At 54.9% G+C, this 15,522-nt stretch overlaps 6 protein-coding genes across 6 annotated transcripts; 3 read left to right on the top strand and 3 right to left on the bottom strand.

The window, feature by feature from the left end:
• Positions 1 to 639: 639 nt before the first annotated feature.
• On the top strand, positions 640 to 3,929 carry N656DRAFT_843522 (ankyrin; the record flags this gene model as incomplete). Its single annotated transcript, XM_064819096.1, has 6 exons — positions 640 to 758; positions 826 to 1,010; positions 1,077 to 1,202; positions 1,257 to 2,150; positions 2,199 to 2,506; positions 2,601 to 3,929. 6 exons carry the CDS (start codon positions 640 to 642, stop codon positions 3,927 to 3,929), a joined length of 2,961 nt encoding a protein of 986 aa, XP_064672388.1.
• Positions 3,930 to 4,993: 1,064 nt separating this feature from the next.
• On the bottom strand, positions 4,994 to 7,308 carry N656DRAFT_776993 (uncharacterized protein). The gene is made up of 4 exons (XM_064814741.1): positions 6,909 to 7,308; positions 6,773 to 6,850; positions 5,865 to 6,710; positions 4,994 to 5,808 (listed from the first exon to the last, which is right to left on the bottom strand). The coding sequence occupies exons 1-4, from the start codon at positions 7,092 to 7,094 to the stop codon at positions 5,410 to 5,412; spliced, it is 1,509 nt and encodes a 502-aa protein (XP_064672387.1). The 5' UTR covers positions 7,095 to 7,308; the 3' UTR covers positions 4,994 to 5,409.
• A 155-nt stretch (positions 7,309 to 7,463) lies between these two features.
• On the bottom strand, positions 7,464 to 9,254 carry N656DRAFT_776992 (uncharacterized protein). Its single transcript, XM_064814740.1, has one exon. The coding sequence runs from the start codon at positions 9,133 to 9,135 to the stop codon at positions 7,909 to 7,911; it is 1,227 nt and encodes a 408-aa protein (XP_064672386.1). The 5' UTR covers positions 9,136 to 9,254; the 3' UTR covers positions 7,464 to 7,908.
• A 1,129-nt stretch (positions 9,255 to 10,383) lies between these two features.
• On the top strand, positions 10,384 to 11,826 carry N656DRAFT_788221 (NADPH dehydrogenase; the record flags this gene model as incomplete). The annotated part of the gene is made up of 3 exons (XM_064816675.1): positions 10,384 to 10,576; positions 10,650 to 11,379; positions 11,457 to 11,826. 3 exons carry the CDS (start codon positions 10,384 to 10,386, stop codon positions 11,824 to 11,826), a joined length of 1,293 nt encoding a protein of 430 aa, XP_064672385.1.
• Positions 11,827 to 11,972: 146 nt separating this feature from the next.
• Positions 11,973 to 13,329, bottom strand: N656DRAFT_705093 (calcium-dependent phosphotriesterase; the record flags this gene model as incomplete). The annotated part of the gene is made up of 2 exons (XM_064811236.1): positions 11,973 to 12,935; positions 13,000 to 13,329. The coding sequence occupies 2 exons, from the start codon at positions 13,327 to 13,329 to the stop codon at positions 11,973 to 11,975; spliced, it is 1,293 nt and encodes a 430-aa protein (XP_064672384.1).
• Positions 13,330 to 14,143: 814 nt separating this feature from the next.
• Positions 14,144 to 15,179, top strand: N656DRAFT_796434 (uncharacterized protein; the record flags this gene model as incomplete). Its single annotated transcript, XM_064817522.1, has 2 exons — positions 14,144 to 14,538; positions 14,603 to 15,179. The coding sequence occupies 2 exons, from the start codon at positions 14,144 to 14,146 to the stop codon at positions 15,177 to 15,179; spliced, it is 972 nt and encodes a 323-aa protein (XP_064672383.1).
• Between the last annotated feature and the right edge of the window lie 343 nt (positions 15,180 to 15,522).

Below are 15,522 nucleotides of genomic sequence, written 5' to 3'. Positions count from 1 at the left end.
AGACTGTCCGAGGCAATATCAAGAGGTAGTCTACCTGTAGTATGAAGTTCAGCTCTGTCATCTCGAAGTGAAAGTCACTTGTGCCACGCAGAAGCGGGCTGAAGACTGCACAAAAAGTTGAAAATTGGGAGTGAGTGATTGATTCTTTTTGTACATCAGGAATGGTCCAACAAAACATTTCCCCTCCGAGCCGATTCACAAGAATTCAGACAAGGTCCTGGCCTCAATCAGGTGCTAGGTTGTCAAAAGCTTCTGGAAGTGGCCAATTGCCGGTTGTTGAGCAAGGGCTATGGGTCTCTGACGAGAGCCTTCCGATTCTGATGCGCAACTGCTCAACGCCAGTCAGTAACCGACGATTTTGGAAGGAACCACTTCAAGAAGGAGCTATAGACAGCCTACAGGCACTCACAGCTGATGACTCTTGTTGCTGCCTAATCATCTGATTCATGACGATCTGGTGCTGGCAGGTCCTGTTCCCTCTTCTTTTCACCGAGTGATGCTACAGCCCTTTTACCCTTGCGTTGTCCTTCTGGATCCTCTTGAGACCTACACCTGATCATTCCTCGAGTACCCAAACGTCGGCACCTTCAGACATTCAGTCTTCAGTGCTTCACCTTCCCTTTCAACCAAACTGGCAGAATGAAGAAGCCCAATTGGGAGGCGCATCGCGCCGAGATTGAGCGACTACACATTGTGGAGAAGCGAGCTCTTGACGACGTGATTGGCATCATCAGAGCAACTAGAGGTTTCGTTGCGAGGTGCGTGTGATTGCAGCTTTTACATTCACTCCCGTAGCAGCGGTTAGAGTGGCTTACGATGTTTTAGCAAGGAGTCATACGAGAAAAGAATAAGACGATGGCGCATCCAAAAGATCATGAGCTCGAAAATTCGGGAGTTGTTGCAGCAAAAGGCAGCGAACGAGCCTCTTGAGACAGTACGGAGAGAAGTTTCCAGATATGAAAACCAGGGGTTCAAGCTCCGAGAACAGGATGCAATCGTGACGTTGAAGGGTAAGTTTTAACATGCTCATCTACCTGACATTCTGAGGGTGGTACATTAACAGTTTCGGGTTGTAGATTCTCGACAAACGCGACTAAAACTTCCCGAATTCATCTTCCCTCCTAATCCGATCCACCAACGTGTAGAGGGTGGGAGCCCCTGGCTAGGCTTCATGAGGACTCTTCGCGCATTAGGATTCCAAGGTGGGTGATCTTCATCCTCTTGGTACTGGATATTGGATTGACCGAAATCCACAGCTCCAATTCCGTCTCGTCCTGCTTCGCCAACGGCAGCGACGTCTCTCATCATCACGAGTGTCGGAGGTTCATGGCCAAGCTCAGACGCTATCACCGCTCTCATATCTGCTTCAGGCTCTGATTGCCGAAACATGCCGCAGGGAGACCAAATCATCCCATGGGCAGCTGAGGCGCTCAGGCGCCTAATGCCAGAAGAGTATCCTGGACAATCCAACGATATCATTCAGGCGTTGGTAAGAAGCCGCACCACAACGGAGACTGAAGAGAGTCTCATGGTGCAACTCTACCTTCTGGTGAATAACCTCTCAACATACGACCATATGCTGGCCAAATGCTCCTATAAGGAACATCGCGATTGGGAACGAGACTCGGATGAGCATGTCTTACATATATGGGACATTGTAAAAACGGCCGGACTCGCTCGGTGCAAGACCTTCTTCTCTACTCCCAATGTCGCCATCTCGGCCATCAAGGACCGGTGCCTATCGAGCGCTCTGAGATTAGGCAGGCTAGACTTCTTGGAGTTTGTATTGGACTCTGGAGTCGATGTTAAGAGTCCTGTTCCAGTCCCGTTGTCACTTGACGGCGAATATCCCCTCCAACTTGCAGCAGACATCGACGATGAGGAAACATCACAACAAGCCGTCCGGATGCTTCTCCAACGTGGTGCCGTGCCCGAGCCGAATAAACACCGATCCATACATCACGACAATCCAGACCAGTCGCCGTTGGGCTCAGCCATCAGGTTAGAACACTGGGCGGTAGCAGAAATACTCATTGCGGCGGGAGCTCCCGCCAGTTCTGATGCCGTGTGGCACGCTCTCGCTGATGGACATGAGGAGATGTGCCTGCGTTTATTGGACGCGGGAGGCGACCCTGACGCTGCAAACTGCGGTGGGCTACCTGGTTTATTTCAAACGCTGACACTGCTTGGTTTGGCAGTTGAGAAGGGTGATTTGGAAATGGCAGAAGCCCTGGTGGCACGAGGCGCAAACGTGAATGCGTTGCAGGAATTCACGCACTCAACTCTCCTTCCGGGCCATGTCAACGAGCTCCAAGCAACAACACCCCTTGGCCTTGCTGCACGCGAAGGGAACTTCGAAATGTGTGGTTTCCTTCTACAAAGTGGTGCCAATATCAACATACCGACATTCAGCGAGATTCCCAAAAAAGACTATCATTACGTGAGCCAGCCGCCTGTTCCTTACCTCCCTTTAACTGTCGCATGCGGCAATGGGCACATGGAAATCGTACGGTTTTCTTGTGGAAAACGAAGCCATCGTCGCCCTTGCAGATGCAATCGGGATAGGGCGCCCCCGCCTCCCCTGGAACGTTTACAAAAAGGAAACTCTTCTTGGGATTCTCATCAGTCAGTTCAGGGGTTGCGAGATTCCGCAATCCGGTTTCGAGCTGTGCAAATCTTTGATCCAAAAGGGCGCGCTCCTTGATGACGCGTTGATAACATCGATCACTGCTAAGAACCACGCGTTGGTTCGGTTCTTTCTCGATGAGAAGGCGCCTTTTCAGGCACCCACTTGGGCTCTCTCGAGGAAAACGGCTCTGGGAGCTGCAATTGAGAGTGGCGATGTGGCAATAGCCCAGTCTATATTCAATGCCGGAGGTGTTGAGACGGGGGAGCTGAGCGCTATTCCAAACCAAGAGATGATGGATTTCATGACGATAACTGGGCTTCTTTGTCCTGCTCTTCTGCAGTACGCGCCGGAGATCGTGAACAGCGCCATCAAAGTCCCTGACGGAAACAAAGCTATACTGCGCTGCATTTTGACGCATAATATCGACTTTTCCAATGCTGGCATGAGTGAGTACGGGCCACTCGAATGCGCCATCAAAGAAGATTTGGATCTAGGGTTGATTGAGTTCTTACTTCAACGGAAGGCACCTGTCCGCCAGAGGACTGTCGCGCTGGTAGTCGAGGCGATCAGCAAGATACGGCACAAAGAGTCGCAGAGTTCGAAACCACGCAGGTCAACTCCAAAGGCCAAGCAGACTAAGCTGGAGAAAATAGAAAAGATCTTCAACCTTGTCCTCCAGCATATACCGGACGCTTGGAAACACGGAATGACAAAGGATTCCCCAGATCGTTGCCGCCCACGGAGTGCGGCAAGATTCAATTTCAATTTCGACGGGCCCCGAAGGATCAAACTCGACCTTCCGGCGATTATCGTCGCAGCAAAAGAAGGGCTTCTAGATATCGTCAAGATACTGCTCGACAAGGTGGACTGGGGTCCGCGGATTGTAGGAGTTGCTCTCACCGTCGCGATTCTGAACAGCAATTACCATGTGGTGGATTATGTTTTAGCAACGGAACCTCTCCCATCACTAGAAGAGTCATATTGGGGATATAGCCCGCTTGGATACCGGGATTCCGGGTCAATAATTTCGCCTCTGTCTGCCGCAGTCAAATCAGGCAAGGTTTTTCTAGCCAAGAGGCTTATCAAGTTAGGAGCCAGGGTCGACCGCGGAGATGAGAGCTGGCACGGCGAGTATACGGCACTCCAGTTAGCTGCATCCCTTGGCCGTGAAGAAATGGTCGACTTGTTGCTGGAAAATGGAGCTGACCCTAATGCCCGGGGAGGAGGTTCTTCGAGAGGGAGGCGAGGCTGGACAGCTTTGCAGCTTGCCACAGATCAGGGTTACTTGAGTATTGTGTGAAAACTTCTGGAACATGGCGCTGATGTGAACCAACCTGGGGGATCTGTTGACGGCAGGACGGCTATCGAAGCTGCTGCGGAAAATGGTCGGCTGGAGATTCTCCATTTGTTATTGAGTTGGGGAGGTGAGATGGCATGTTACGGAGGAGGACATACCCATGCAGTCTGGCTTGCCAAACAGGGGGGACACATGGCTGCTGCAAGACTGCTGATGTCTCAAGAGGACTTTGCCCTTCTCGCGGATAATCCAAAGTCACAGAGACCACACTGCAGGGATTCACACTTGTTGTTGGGTGATTCGGATACCGAGTCCTCCCTATCGAGCTATGACGAGGGCTCGGTCGAGCTGTGACGAGGGCTCGGTCGAGCTATGACGAGGGCTCGGGGGCGGACGAGGGCTCGGAATCTTTAAGTGGACACATCTTCCGAAGTGAGGTCTGCCGGCATTGCTGAGGCTGTCAAAAGCAAGAACGATTTTCTTCGGCCTAACGTTTCAGTAGTGACGGCCCGGCAATTACAGAAACGCAGATAGGTGCAGAGGGCCCTTGATCGACTGGGAAGCTCGACTGGTAACCAGCAGACAGCCTCCTTTCATGAGTGTGAAGTTGAAGGTTTAGCAATTCACAGTACCGAAAAAGAAACGGGATCTGGCTGCTTCCCTTGGGATCATCCGGAGCATACGAACGGACTGGAGCAAACAGGCTCGATATTGTCTATGGGATGAACCTCACATCTTAAACAAGATTGACTCTGAGCATCAATTGTCGCTATGGAATTAGATCTTGGACGGGAACGCATCTTTTGGTAGATGGAGATGGATGAAACAGGCTGTGAAGAGGTGCAGTGCGATTCTTAGGTACGCAGAAAATGGTCACTTGAACCGAGTTGATTCGAATCGATCCTCTGTAAGGAGACTCGAAGTATACAAAATAGGGCGATGACTCCGACGGGCAATGTGAGGAGGTGACCGTGAGTGGCCAGATAGGAAGTACATCTTAAGACATCACCCAGCATTCGAGCAGCGATGAGAGGGATACGTGACTCAATATTATCCAGTCTATATCCATATATGGTTGCACAACTCCAAACAACCCCAAGCTAAGCCCGTATTCCGCCGTAAAGCTCCAGTTTCCCATCAATATTCTCTATTCCTAACCAGGGTTCCATATCCTTATGGCGAAAGACAATAAGCCTCAGAGTGCGTGCTTGTTCTCGGACATTTGCCGGATCAGGATGTCGTAGGTAGAAGATACTGCTATGATTGAGAGGCATGCGAGCAATTCATTGGTGTTTGGATTACTAACTTACCCAGGCCTGGCAGGCTGCGGTTTTACCCTGCCCCTGGACTCAGATGATAACAGTACCTTATTCTTTGAACGAGAACGCCCACAGCGGATCCAAATCAGCTCCCAAACTCCAGAAATTGACCCAATGCAGTAGTTATATGTACAATGCAACCTCCCCTCCTGGCTGCCACCTGGCTACGCCACTCGGTCACTGTTCCTCCCCACTGTACTCGGGCTGCCAGGCCCAGAATCTTCCTCTACGACCGCGTCCTCCTTCAACAGCTTTTGCCGCGCCGCATGCTCCTCATCCTCGTCGTCGGTCATCAGGCCGTCGAGCTCAAACTCGTTGGCGTCGCGGAGCTGCGCTTCATCACCACCTCCTCCGCGGAGCACGTGCCCGTTCACGGTAGGTTTTGTTGGTGGGTTTGCAGCACGGTCGTAGATGTGGATGAGGACCATGACGAAGAGGAAGAGCAGGAAGGCTAGACTGTAGAGGATCAGGATGTACGCGACATGGTCCATGCCGGCGCCGGCGATGAATGACATTTGTTCCTCGTTCGCGCCCATGAAGAGAAAGCCTGATGCGTACAGAAGCTGGCGTCATGGTTAATACCCTGGTGGAGAGAAACATTGACCGAGAAGTGACTTACGAAGACAGGAATGTATTGGAAGCCGGCGATCTGGGTGCCGTTCGCCGAGAGGCCGGGCTTATCCCGGAGGATAAACGAAATCTCAATGATGCGAGTGACGCCAACGGCCATAAGGGTGTAGCCGAACATCTTGTGTGTCATGGCGCTGATCATCAGTTCCTGCGGATGCGCCGACATGGCCCAACCAGTCAGGAGTATCACAAAGGCAGGGACGAAGTTGCGTTTGGGGCTGCCGTCTTTGCCTCTGCTGAGCCACACACCGACGAGCCCGGCGCTCCACCAGACAATGCCCATGGTAGTATGCTGCCAGTCGTTCTTGACCCAGGCGGTGCCCCAGCGGTGCTCGGTGAAGGTGTTGACGCAGCCCCAGGCGGCAATGACGGCGCTGTCGAAGAATTCTTGACTGCGGCCTGTCCGGCGGAGCCACAGTTGCCCGACTAGCAAGAGGATGGTTAAGAGGACACCATAGGCGATGAAGGCGCCTCCCATGATAAAGTGCGCCGCGCACTGCCCAAGATGATCACCCTGGCAGAAACCCAGCGCCGTGATGCCGCCAAAGACCATCTGTACCCATGCGTATACAGGGAAGGCTTTGCCATTGATGCTATGTGCGATGCGAAGGACCGGGCGAATGCGCGCGTGAATTCCCGTTTCGAGGTGTAACTTCAGATAGATACCCAGTACGACTTGAGCCACCATGAGAAAGAATAGGGGCGTGGCGGCCTTGGCGTGGACGTTCTTCGGATTGAACTGCCTGCCGCGGTGCAAGTGGCCGAGGGCGTAACCTAGGAGGGCAAGAGCTGTGCTAAGAATTTGTAGCGGGACGTGCCATCTGTTTTTGATGATCTAGACACGCAAAGCTTGTCAGCCCCCCATCTCAGTCCCTGGGAAACACACTGAGCACTCACCCCAAGAACCATGCCCAAGGGGAAGAGCACGCCAAAGGCGAGCATCTGGACGAAAATGTGTATCCACAGCGTCGTGTCCTTGAAGAATCCGTCAGCGTGCTTCTCCGACGAGCATGTCGCAGCCAAACAGGCGTACAATGGGATCGGGCGAGACGGTTTCCCCTTCCGGGATCTTGTCCGCGTCGTGTCCTCCGTGTCCCTGGACCAGCGGCACATATGCTGCCGCTAGCAAAGCCATAGTCGCTGTCATGCGGGAGATCGGAAGGCGGAGCCGCGGCAGGGACGAGGCACTGTCGGCCCTGCCCAACGAGCGGATGGTCATGGTGGCGGCGGTTCAGTCGTCAATGGGTGGTCTCGAAGAGGTCGACGAGGCCAAGGCACTGTAAGGATAGGTCTGATCGCAAGCTGTTTGCGGATTGGAACTGGTGTATTAAAGCGCCGTTGAATGTCTGCCGCGGGCCGCGGTTGCAGTGCTGCCGCGGGAACGAGTGGAAGTTGAAGGATCTCGAGTCTCGGTCCGGTCCTTTCGGAAGTTGGGATGGTGCGATGCATCAAAGAGATCAAAGCCGCCCGCGTAGTTCCCGTGCCACCCGAAACTGACGGGCCGGTTCGGACCGCATCCATTGCAACCTGGATTTTCCGCCAGCTGATTGGACCATACCGTCAACCAGTAGGAAAAGTGGGGATATAATGTCTCTGTTCTTAACAGTAGTAGTAGGGTCGTCAGGGGCGAAAGGGTGAGGCATAGAACAAAATAAACTTCCACAGATTGTTTGCCAAACGAGTAAAGCCCTGAGGGCACGCCAGTCCTCCTTGTTGGGCTTGTTTACCTCAGCTACCCTTGTGCGTTGCCCCTGGTATGCATCGAGGACAGCACGCCAACAAAGTATATCGACGAGATCGAGGTTTTGTGCAATACAAACAATCTAACTGTGAGCATGTTCCAGGTGGCTTTTCAAGGCCACTCACCCACGGCGGTTCGACGAGGAGTGCCGGCATGCAAGACAGCGCTCTGCCAATAATTGAAGCTCGTTCCCTTACCGGGTACTTGCATGTCGATGGTCTGTCTTCACTTGTATGGAGTCTTGCGCCCCATACCGCCCTGGGATTTCCAAGGCAGACTCACCATAGTTCTCTCATTTCCCTTCCGCAGCAAGCTTCATGTCCTCCTCCCACTCCTTGCGCACCCGCTCTGCAAAGTCATCATCCGTCAAGACCCGCCACCCCACCAGCGCCATGCCCTTTGCGCATTCCATCGCCAGCTCAAACGCCTCTTGCGTCCCCGCCGCCGCAGCGAAGCCCTTGGTGTGGTTGGCCTCGCCCTCCTTGGTAGGAATACCAAACGCGCCATGAAACCCCGGGCACTCATAACAGACATCGCCCATATCCGTACTCCCCGCGAGAAAATCCGCCGGCTCATCAAACGCCATAGTCCCCTCCGGCATAGCCCTTACATACTCCTCACACAGCAACCTACTCGGCCTTACATCAGCGTACGAATTGAGCGGCTCGACGCGCATCTCACACCCCGTCGCAACCGCCGCACCCTCAAAGCACTTCAACACCCGCTTCCACAACGCCTCTGCCCCAGCCCGCGTGGCGCTGCGCACATAGTACTCGACGCAGCAGCTGGCGGGGGTGACGTTGGGACGGTGACCCGCCGAGGGAAACACGCCGTGGATGCGCTCGTAGGGGCGGATCTGCTGGCGCAGCATGCTGATGGCGTTGTAGGAAAGACACACGGCGTCGAGCGCGTTGACCCCGTCCCAGGGGGCGATGGCCGCGTGGGCCTCGCGGCCTGTGAAGTGCACGCGCACTTTCACGTTGGCCAGCATCCGCACGTACGCCACACCCCGTACTGCTGGTTGGTGGAGGGTGTGGCCGGGACCGGGGTGCACCATCATGCTGGCGGAGGCGTTCCGGTAGGCGCCTGCCTGGATGAGGTGGAGTTTGCCTCCGCCGCCTTCCTCGGCTGGTGTGCCCAGCAGCCGGACGCGGCCTGGTAGACCCGAGGCTTTGAGGGCGGCGGCTACGCCGAGGAAGGCGGCGAAGGAGGAGGATGCGATCAGGTTGTGTCCGCAGGCATGGCCGATGCCGGGGAGCGCGTCGTACTCGGCGTTGAAGATGAGCAGGCGGCCGCCGGAGCCGACCTCGGCTGAGAAGGCGGTTTGGAGGCCGTGGGCGTGGGGTGTTACGTCGAAACCGAGGGACTGGAGGGTGGAAACGAAAGCGTCGTGGGCCTTGAATTCCTCGTATGCCAATTCGGGGTTGCTGTGGATCTGGTGGTTGAGTGACAAGATCTTGTCCCTATGGGCTTGGATTTCGCCCTCAATCGTCTTGTTCCAGTCTGACTCAAATGCCATGGTGTGGTATGGGAAAGGTGAGATGTCTGGGCGAATCCAGGATGACGCTGTTCCAGGGTTGTGAAAGTCCAATGACTGCCCCACTATGCGGCCCCCTCACCAAGACTCCATGACTGCCTAGCCAGGGCCGGTGAAGCTAAAGAATCAACGGAGTTATTAACGGTCCCATCCAGTAATTCCACTCGGACATACTTCGACACCACCAACCTACCTAAAGATGCTAACATGATTGCTACGAAGCGTCAGACTAGAGCATTGATCGCATACCTTAGCCATTCTCAGATATAGGGTTACCTAGCCGGCAATATACCAAGCGTGACAGAATGCTGCTGATTCGTTTGACTCGTTAACTCCGCGGATCTGGAAGCTACCTCCGGCCAGACGTAGCATCAGGGCCAGGCGTTGTTGGACCTGAAGGATCACGATCAGCACGTTAGAAGTGATTAGTGATTACCTATCACTCTCCCCAGAAAGGCTGCATTGGTCTTCTGTGGGTGTATGTATGTATGTATGTACAGTACGGAGTATGTAGGTCGTTGACCTAGAACTCAACGTACTCGTCAGGAGCTTCAAAATCGCATCTGACCCACCACCCCCAGTAGCGGCAGCACTCCTAGTGATGCCGGCGCCTACTGTTAGTTTATCATCGCCTGCGCGGTGTAGGTAGTCGAACACAATGTCGAGCCGCCGTTACCTACTGCCACCCGACACGGCGTCTCCATCACGCCCTCACTTGCCGTAACACTCCTAGGATGCCAAGCAATCCTTCTAGAAGAAGGATGCCATCCCATTCATCTCACAGGAACGGTTGCCAGAGCCAAGGCCCTTGGCCTGGGGTGTTGGTCAGCGTTGGTGTTGTGCTGATCAAGATCCTGGACGTTTTGTTGGCGACTTCAAGAGCCTCGGCAGTTCCGGAATTAACGTTGGTTCAGAGTACCCACGATATGCACCCGACTGATTATTGTCCTGATATGGCTAGACTAGTGTACTCCGTAGGATCCCACGATTCCCATCAGGGGTTTGATGCACCTATAAACATCGACATTGCCGTCGTTGATCTTGTCTCATCACATCACTTGCCGCTGAATGCTGTGTCCTGCCTCAACGAGTCAACGGCCGGCAAGCGGAGGAAATCAGCTTCAGTCCACGCCAGTTCTTCCACACAGGCGCAAAAACCACATCAAATCCCACGCGATCTTTACTTACATCTCGCCGAGGTTGCTCTAACAACCGTGACTTCAACTTGAAATGACGCCGCAATCAAAATCCGACCTGCACATCGCCCAGCCCCTGACGCTGAAATGCGGCCTCACACTCCCCAACCGGCTGGTCAAGGCCTCCATGACCGAAGGCCTGGCTGACAGGAAAAGGCACCCTACCCCGGCCTTGCTGAATCTGTACAAGCACTGGGCCGACGGCGGCTGGGGCTTGGTCATCACTGGTATGCATCTACCATACCTCCACCACCCAGACCTTGAGCTTACTAGTGCCCCTTTGTTATGCATGAGCACCAGGTTCCCTTGAAGTAGACGCCAACAACGTCGCCCTAGCAGGGGAGCCAGCCGTATCCACCTCCACCCCCGATTCCACGCTCATTCCGGCGTTTGCCGCTCTAGCGCGCGCCTGCCGAGCGCTCAAAGCTCGCAGCAGCCCCTCCGACGACGATACGGGCACCGGTAAGCGCACCCCGACCATTGTGCAGATCAACCACGCGGGCCGGCAATCCCCGCGGGGTGCCAGCCTGCGGGGGCTGTTCACGCCGCCCATGGCGCCCTCGGCCATCCCGCTGGTGGTCGGACAGGGGTGGTTGGCCCACCTGCTGCAGCTGCTGGCCTTCCCCACGCCGAGGGAGATGACGGCGGAAGACATTGTGACTGTCAAGGGCCAGTTCGCCCGGGCCGCGCGCATCGTGGCCGAGGCTGGGTTTGATGGTATCGAGCTGCACGGTGCGCATGGGTACTTGATCTCGCAGTTTTTGAGCGCGTCGTCGAATCGGCGGACGGATGACTATGGGGGAAGTCCCGCTCGCAGAGCACGGTTTGTTGTCGAGGTTATCAAGGCTGTCAGGGAGGCGACTAAGAGTTATGAGGGTTTCTGTGTGGGTATCAAGCTGAATAGTGTCGATCATCAGAAGGAGGACGTGGGTGAGTTTCTGGAGCAGGTGAGAATGGTCATTGAGGCTGGAGTGGATTTCATCGAGGTCAGCGGGGGGAGTTATGAGGATCCGCAGGTAAGCATTGTTTTGTTTTGTGTTTGTCTTGCGTCTGGGGAGTATGGAGTCATCGGCTGATGCGCGCATGGCAGATGTATCGGGGGCCCAGCGGGCCGGCGGCACCGGAGCAGAAATCGGACCGGACAAAAGCCAGGGAGGCCTTTTTCCTCGAGTTTGCGCAGGTTATCCGGAAAGAGTTCCCGGACGTCCCACTCATGGTCACCGGCGGGTTCAGTACTCGAGTTGGCATGGAGAAAGCCGTCGCCGATGGCGGCTGTGATTTGGTCGGCCTAGCCCGGCCGGCTGTACTCAATCCTTCGCTCCCCAACAACATCGTCTTCAACTCGGAACTGAAGGACCAGAACGCCACGCTGTACAGAAAGAATCACGGCACGCATTCACTCTTGGCCATGCTCGGGATTCAAATCGTCGGCGCAGGCATGGAATCGGTATGTTGCCGCCCCGAAATGCATTGCTAGTGGGGTATGACTGACTGACACGCCTCAGCAATGGTATGGGGGAGAAATGAAGAAGCTGGCAATGTTGCAGAAATGATTTGCGTATTATGAGCCAAGATCTTGGGCAGGCAAATAGGAAAACGGGGTGGTTGCGGTTGGTCCGAACTTCACAGGTCGACTTTTAGCGCAATCATATTCTTGGATAGGAAACCCGTGGCAAATAGCCACGCCTTCCTTGCGCCTGGGACGCCGCCCTTGTTCAGTTCGTCTACCGGGTCGATTGGCACAAGAACGGCTGAGCTGATACTCCTGAGGATAGTGCCATCGTCCTCGAATAGAATTCGCTTCTCCCAGCGCCCCAGCGAAGGCCTCAGATAGGTGACCATGACGGGGTCTTTGGCGGTCGGATCTCGGTGGGTGCGTGCAAGGTCGATGCCTCTCGATAAGCCGGCCTCGAGAAAGCCACTCCGGTCATCCACAGGAGTGAGAGCGTAAGGATCGGCGAAGTAGCTTGGGTTATCCGCAACAGAGTCGATCTCCATCGATTCGACTATTGTGATGTTACCAGTTTCCAGGTCATCCGGGAGTTGGCCAACATGGAGGACACCGCTGGTACAACTCGAGATGAGTATCTCCCGCTCTGACCGGCCGTGGCCAAGACCATTGGCGTTGTGCAGGCCGCTCAGGACAACTCTGGCAGCCAGGTCAGAAGCGGCATCTGCTGCGGCTAACGAGTCAAGTTGGATATGCACAATGTTTGTCCACTTGGCACCAAAGTAGAGGTCTTCAATAGCGCGCATCAAGCCTGCGTAGGGGTGGCGATGATCGTTGGATACATAAAGCGAGGTTGGGCTCTCGGCGAAGATGTCGTTGGGCGTCCGTATCAAAGGATGCCAGATTGAGCGGACGTGTTGGATGGTAGGGGAGCCGACGACATGGTGGAAAAGCTCGAGCTGGGATCGTGCCTTTGGACTCTTAACCCCGGACGGCGCCGTCTCGGGAACGTGGTTAATGGCAAAGATGTAGACGGCCTGACCATCTGTAGATGCGCTATCTGGAATGACATCGATTCCGTGGGTGATGAAGGGACCCTCAAAATTCTCGAACCTCAGCCGGTGCGATTGCATAGTCTGGGACGGCAGTCAATAATGGTCCTGGTGCAGCTAAGATCTCTCCCTGAATGTATGTACTGACCTTGGGGTCAATGACATGAATGGAGCCTCTGCTCTTGCTGGCGAGCTCGGGATCATCGAAGTTGGCCAGTCCAGGGAACCACTTGAACCGCGTATCGGCATTGTCCTCACAAGCAGTGAAGAGTGTGCCACTTGGGGCATAGTAGTGGAGGTCCTCGCAGTGGACCGTGTCGGGGATGGCGATGATTTCGCCCTTCACAGAAGCGCCATCAGGATACCGCCGTAGGACGCCCAGAGTGGTCACCGCCCGGTGTACCAGGGGGCCCAATGTGTAGACAGCATATGCAATAAGTACCCCAAGGAGGGACAACGATTTCAATGGCGGCCCCATGGCGATTCAGGCAGAGTTCGGCTGAGGCTTCAGGCCAATTCACGACCGACGACAAATTGAGCATCCATGGACAAGCATCTGGCCGAGCGGCGGGACACAATTTAAACGTGCCCAGACGTCATCAGACGTATGGTAAGCGTGGAGATCTTGGACCGAGCCTCGGTCTAGTAGAGAGGGGTTCCCATGGTTCCATCATGGCGCGTTTGCTGTACCCTGTCCGAAAGGGTCAAAGGGCCATGGCCGGTAAGTGTGTCGCTGTGAGTAGCATCGACAGACAGCCAGAACTTCGTCGCAGTGCATCATCCATTCAACTTGTGAGCAGCCGCATTCCATTTAAAGTGAGCGATGGGCTGTGCTTCCCACGGTTGCAGATCTCGCAATGGATCAACAATCGCGATGGGGATAAGACCCATGCATGGACGGTGAGGAGAACCGTTCAGGAGAGAAACCGGCCCGGCAGTTGCGAGCGGGGAACCTGGCGCTAAGTCAAGTAACGTTGAATTACGGAATAATTACACAGATCACAGCGCTATAACGCAGCTGTCCTGCTAAGGGTATAGTGCCTGAGGCGCTAGCTTTAGTTATGTGCTCAACTAAAATAGTACGAGTGTTTAGCTAACAAGTCCCTAACTCCTAGGTACCTTGGGCACTTCTGCACTTCGCCTAGTACCCGACACAAATGGTACTTTACATTACATACATTTTCACGTTGAAATCAACATGATCTTTCCACTCAACCGTCAACCATGCCAGATGACTACTGGGTATACCTACGACATCTTTCGCTGTCCTGTGTTGCTCTCACCTCACATACATGTCACACATCGGCAACGAGTATGGCCAGCGCAGGGCAAGCGATGAGCCCAACGTTATCACGTCCCCGGACAAGGCTCAAAACCACGATCACGATGACTCTGACCGATCTACGGCCCGAACTGAATCGCCCTTGTTTAGCAAACTGCCTGCCGAGCTGCGCACCCTGATCTACACCGAGTTATTTGGTGGCCGTAGAGTGCATCTCGGGTTCATGACGCATCCCATCCGCAACGACAAGGTGGGCAATCGAAGACGATGGCGTCACGGCATCTGCGAGGAGGAGCGTGCTTCTGTCCCGTTCGACCGTGTCATCAATAAAAACCAGCACTACTGTCTGTCCGTCAGCCGCCGCCGCGTGCTTGACATCTCGTTGCTATTCACCTGCCGCCAAGCGTAAGTCCTGGTTGGCCATGCTCGCTGCTTTCTGGGCCAGTCCGACTAAAACAAGAGGTGCCAGGCTTGTCGAGGGAATTCCCGTGCTATACCAGAGCAATGTCTTCTTCATCGTCAACACGGGGAACATGAGGTTGCCCGTTGATGACATCCGCAGCCTCCAGGTCAAGATACCCAACCACTGGCACCTCGTTCGGGCTCTGGAGATCCAGTGGGATGTGGGAGTCTACGACAGAAACAAGGCTACCGCAATACCGCATATTTGGGGGCGTGTGAGCTACGAGGCCTTGTGGGATGCTCTCGCCGAGATGCCAGCACTTTCTCACCTGCGCATTGCCCTCTTCATTCCTGGCCTCCCCTGGCCCGGCACCAGCCTCACGCCCGCAGAACTGCGCGAACTGTACCTGGGGCCCATCAGACGCCTCAAGAATCTCAGATTATGCGAAGTCGTCTTCCCAGAATTGTACCGCCCCCATCTCGCCCTGCATGAGGACCCCTCCTTCTTCAAGTGCCACGAGACATGCCAATATCGCGTTTCATGGGCCAATCGGCCGTCGCTCGACGTCGGGTATGCATCCGCTCTCACGCTTCATCCGCATCTGTCTACAGCCTCACTCAATGCGATCCACCCCGATCTCTGAGAGCCCAGGCCACAGATCCTTTATCTTTCGACACGGATGGCTGCGAACATACAGTCCCTTACCATGCGGCAGCCGTGGCTTCGCCTGCATACCTGTAGCTGGCGAGAGGCGCTCTCAAAGGACAGCTGGAATCCTGATTCCTGAACACAGCTCGGTGACTTACATGGGACCATCAGTCGGCTGTCGGAGGGCTATTCGTAGCCGCATGCAGCCTCCTCCGGCGCCATGGGATTTAGCGAGGACTTTGTGTGGGGGCCTCGGCCCGGCGGGGCCTGACTGGCCTTTTCTCTGTTCCTCAGCAAATCAAGTGTCAGGGTCTCCTCCTTCTGGCACGCAAGCAGAG

This window comes from Canariomyces notabilis, assembly GCF_033297395.1.
Source record: "Canariomyces notabilis strain CBS 508.74 unplaced genomic scaffold N656scaffold_5, whole genome shotgun sequence".
Taxonomy (NCBI): Eukaryota; Fungi; Ascomycota; class Sordariomycetes; order Sordariales; family Chaetomiaceae; genus Canariomyces; species Canariomyces notabilis.
The sequence above is the reverse complement of the archived record's forward strand: the minus strand, read 5'-3'. Positions and strand labels throughout refer to the sequence as shown.

Bases quoted from the DNA above. Each gene is read 5' to 3' on its own strand.
- N656DRAFT_776993 (XM_064814741.1), bottom strand. From the start codon at position 7,094: ATGACCATCCGCTCGTTGGGCAGGGCCGACAGTGCCTCGTCCCTGCCG. The intron at 6,851-6,908 runs GTACGCCTGTTT...GGATTCTTCAAG, and splicing joins CCGTCTCGCCCGATCCCATT to GACACGACGCTGTGGATACA. The intron at 5,809-5,864 runs GTAAGTCACTTC...CCATGACGCCAG, and splicing joins TCCAATACATTCCTGTCTTC to CTTCTGTACGCATCAGGCTT.
- N656DRAFT_776992 (XM_064814740.1), bottom strand. From the start codon at position 9,135: ATGGCATTTGAGTCAGACTGGAACAAGACGATTGAGGGCGAAATCCAA.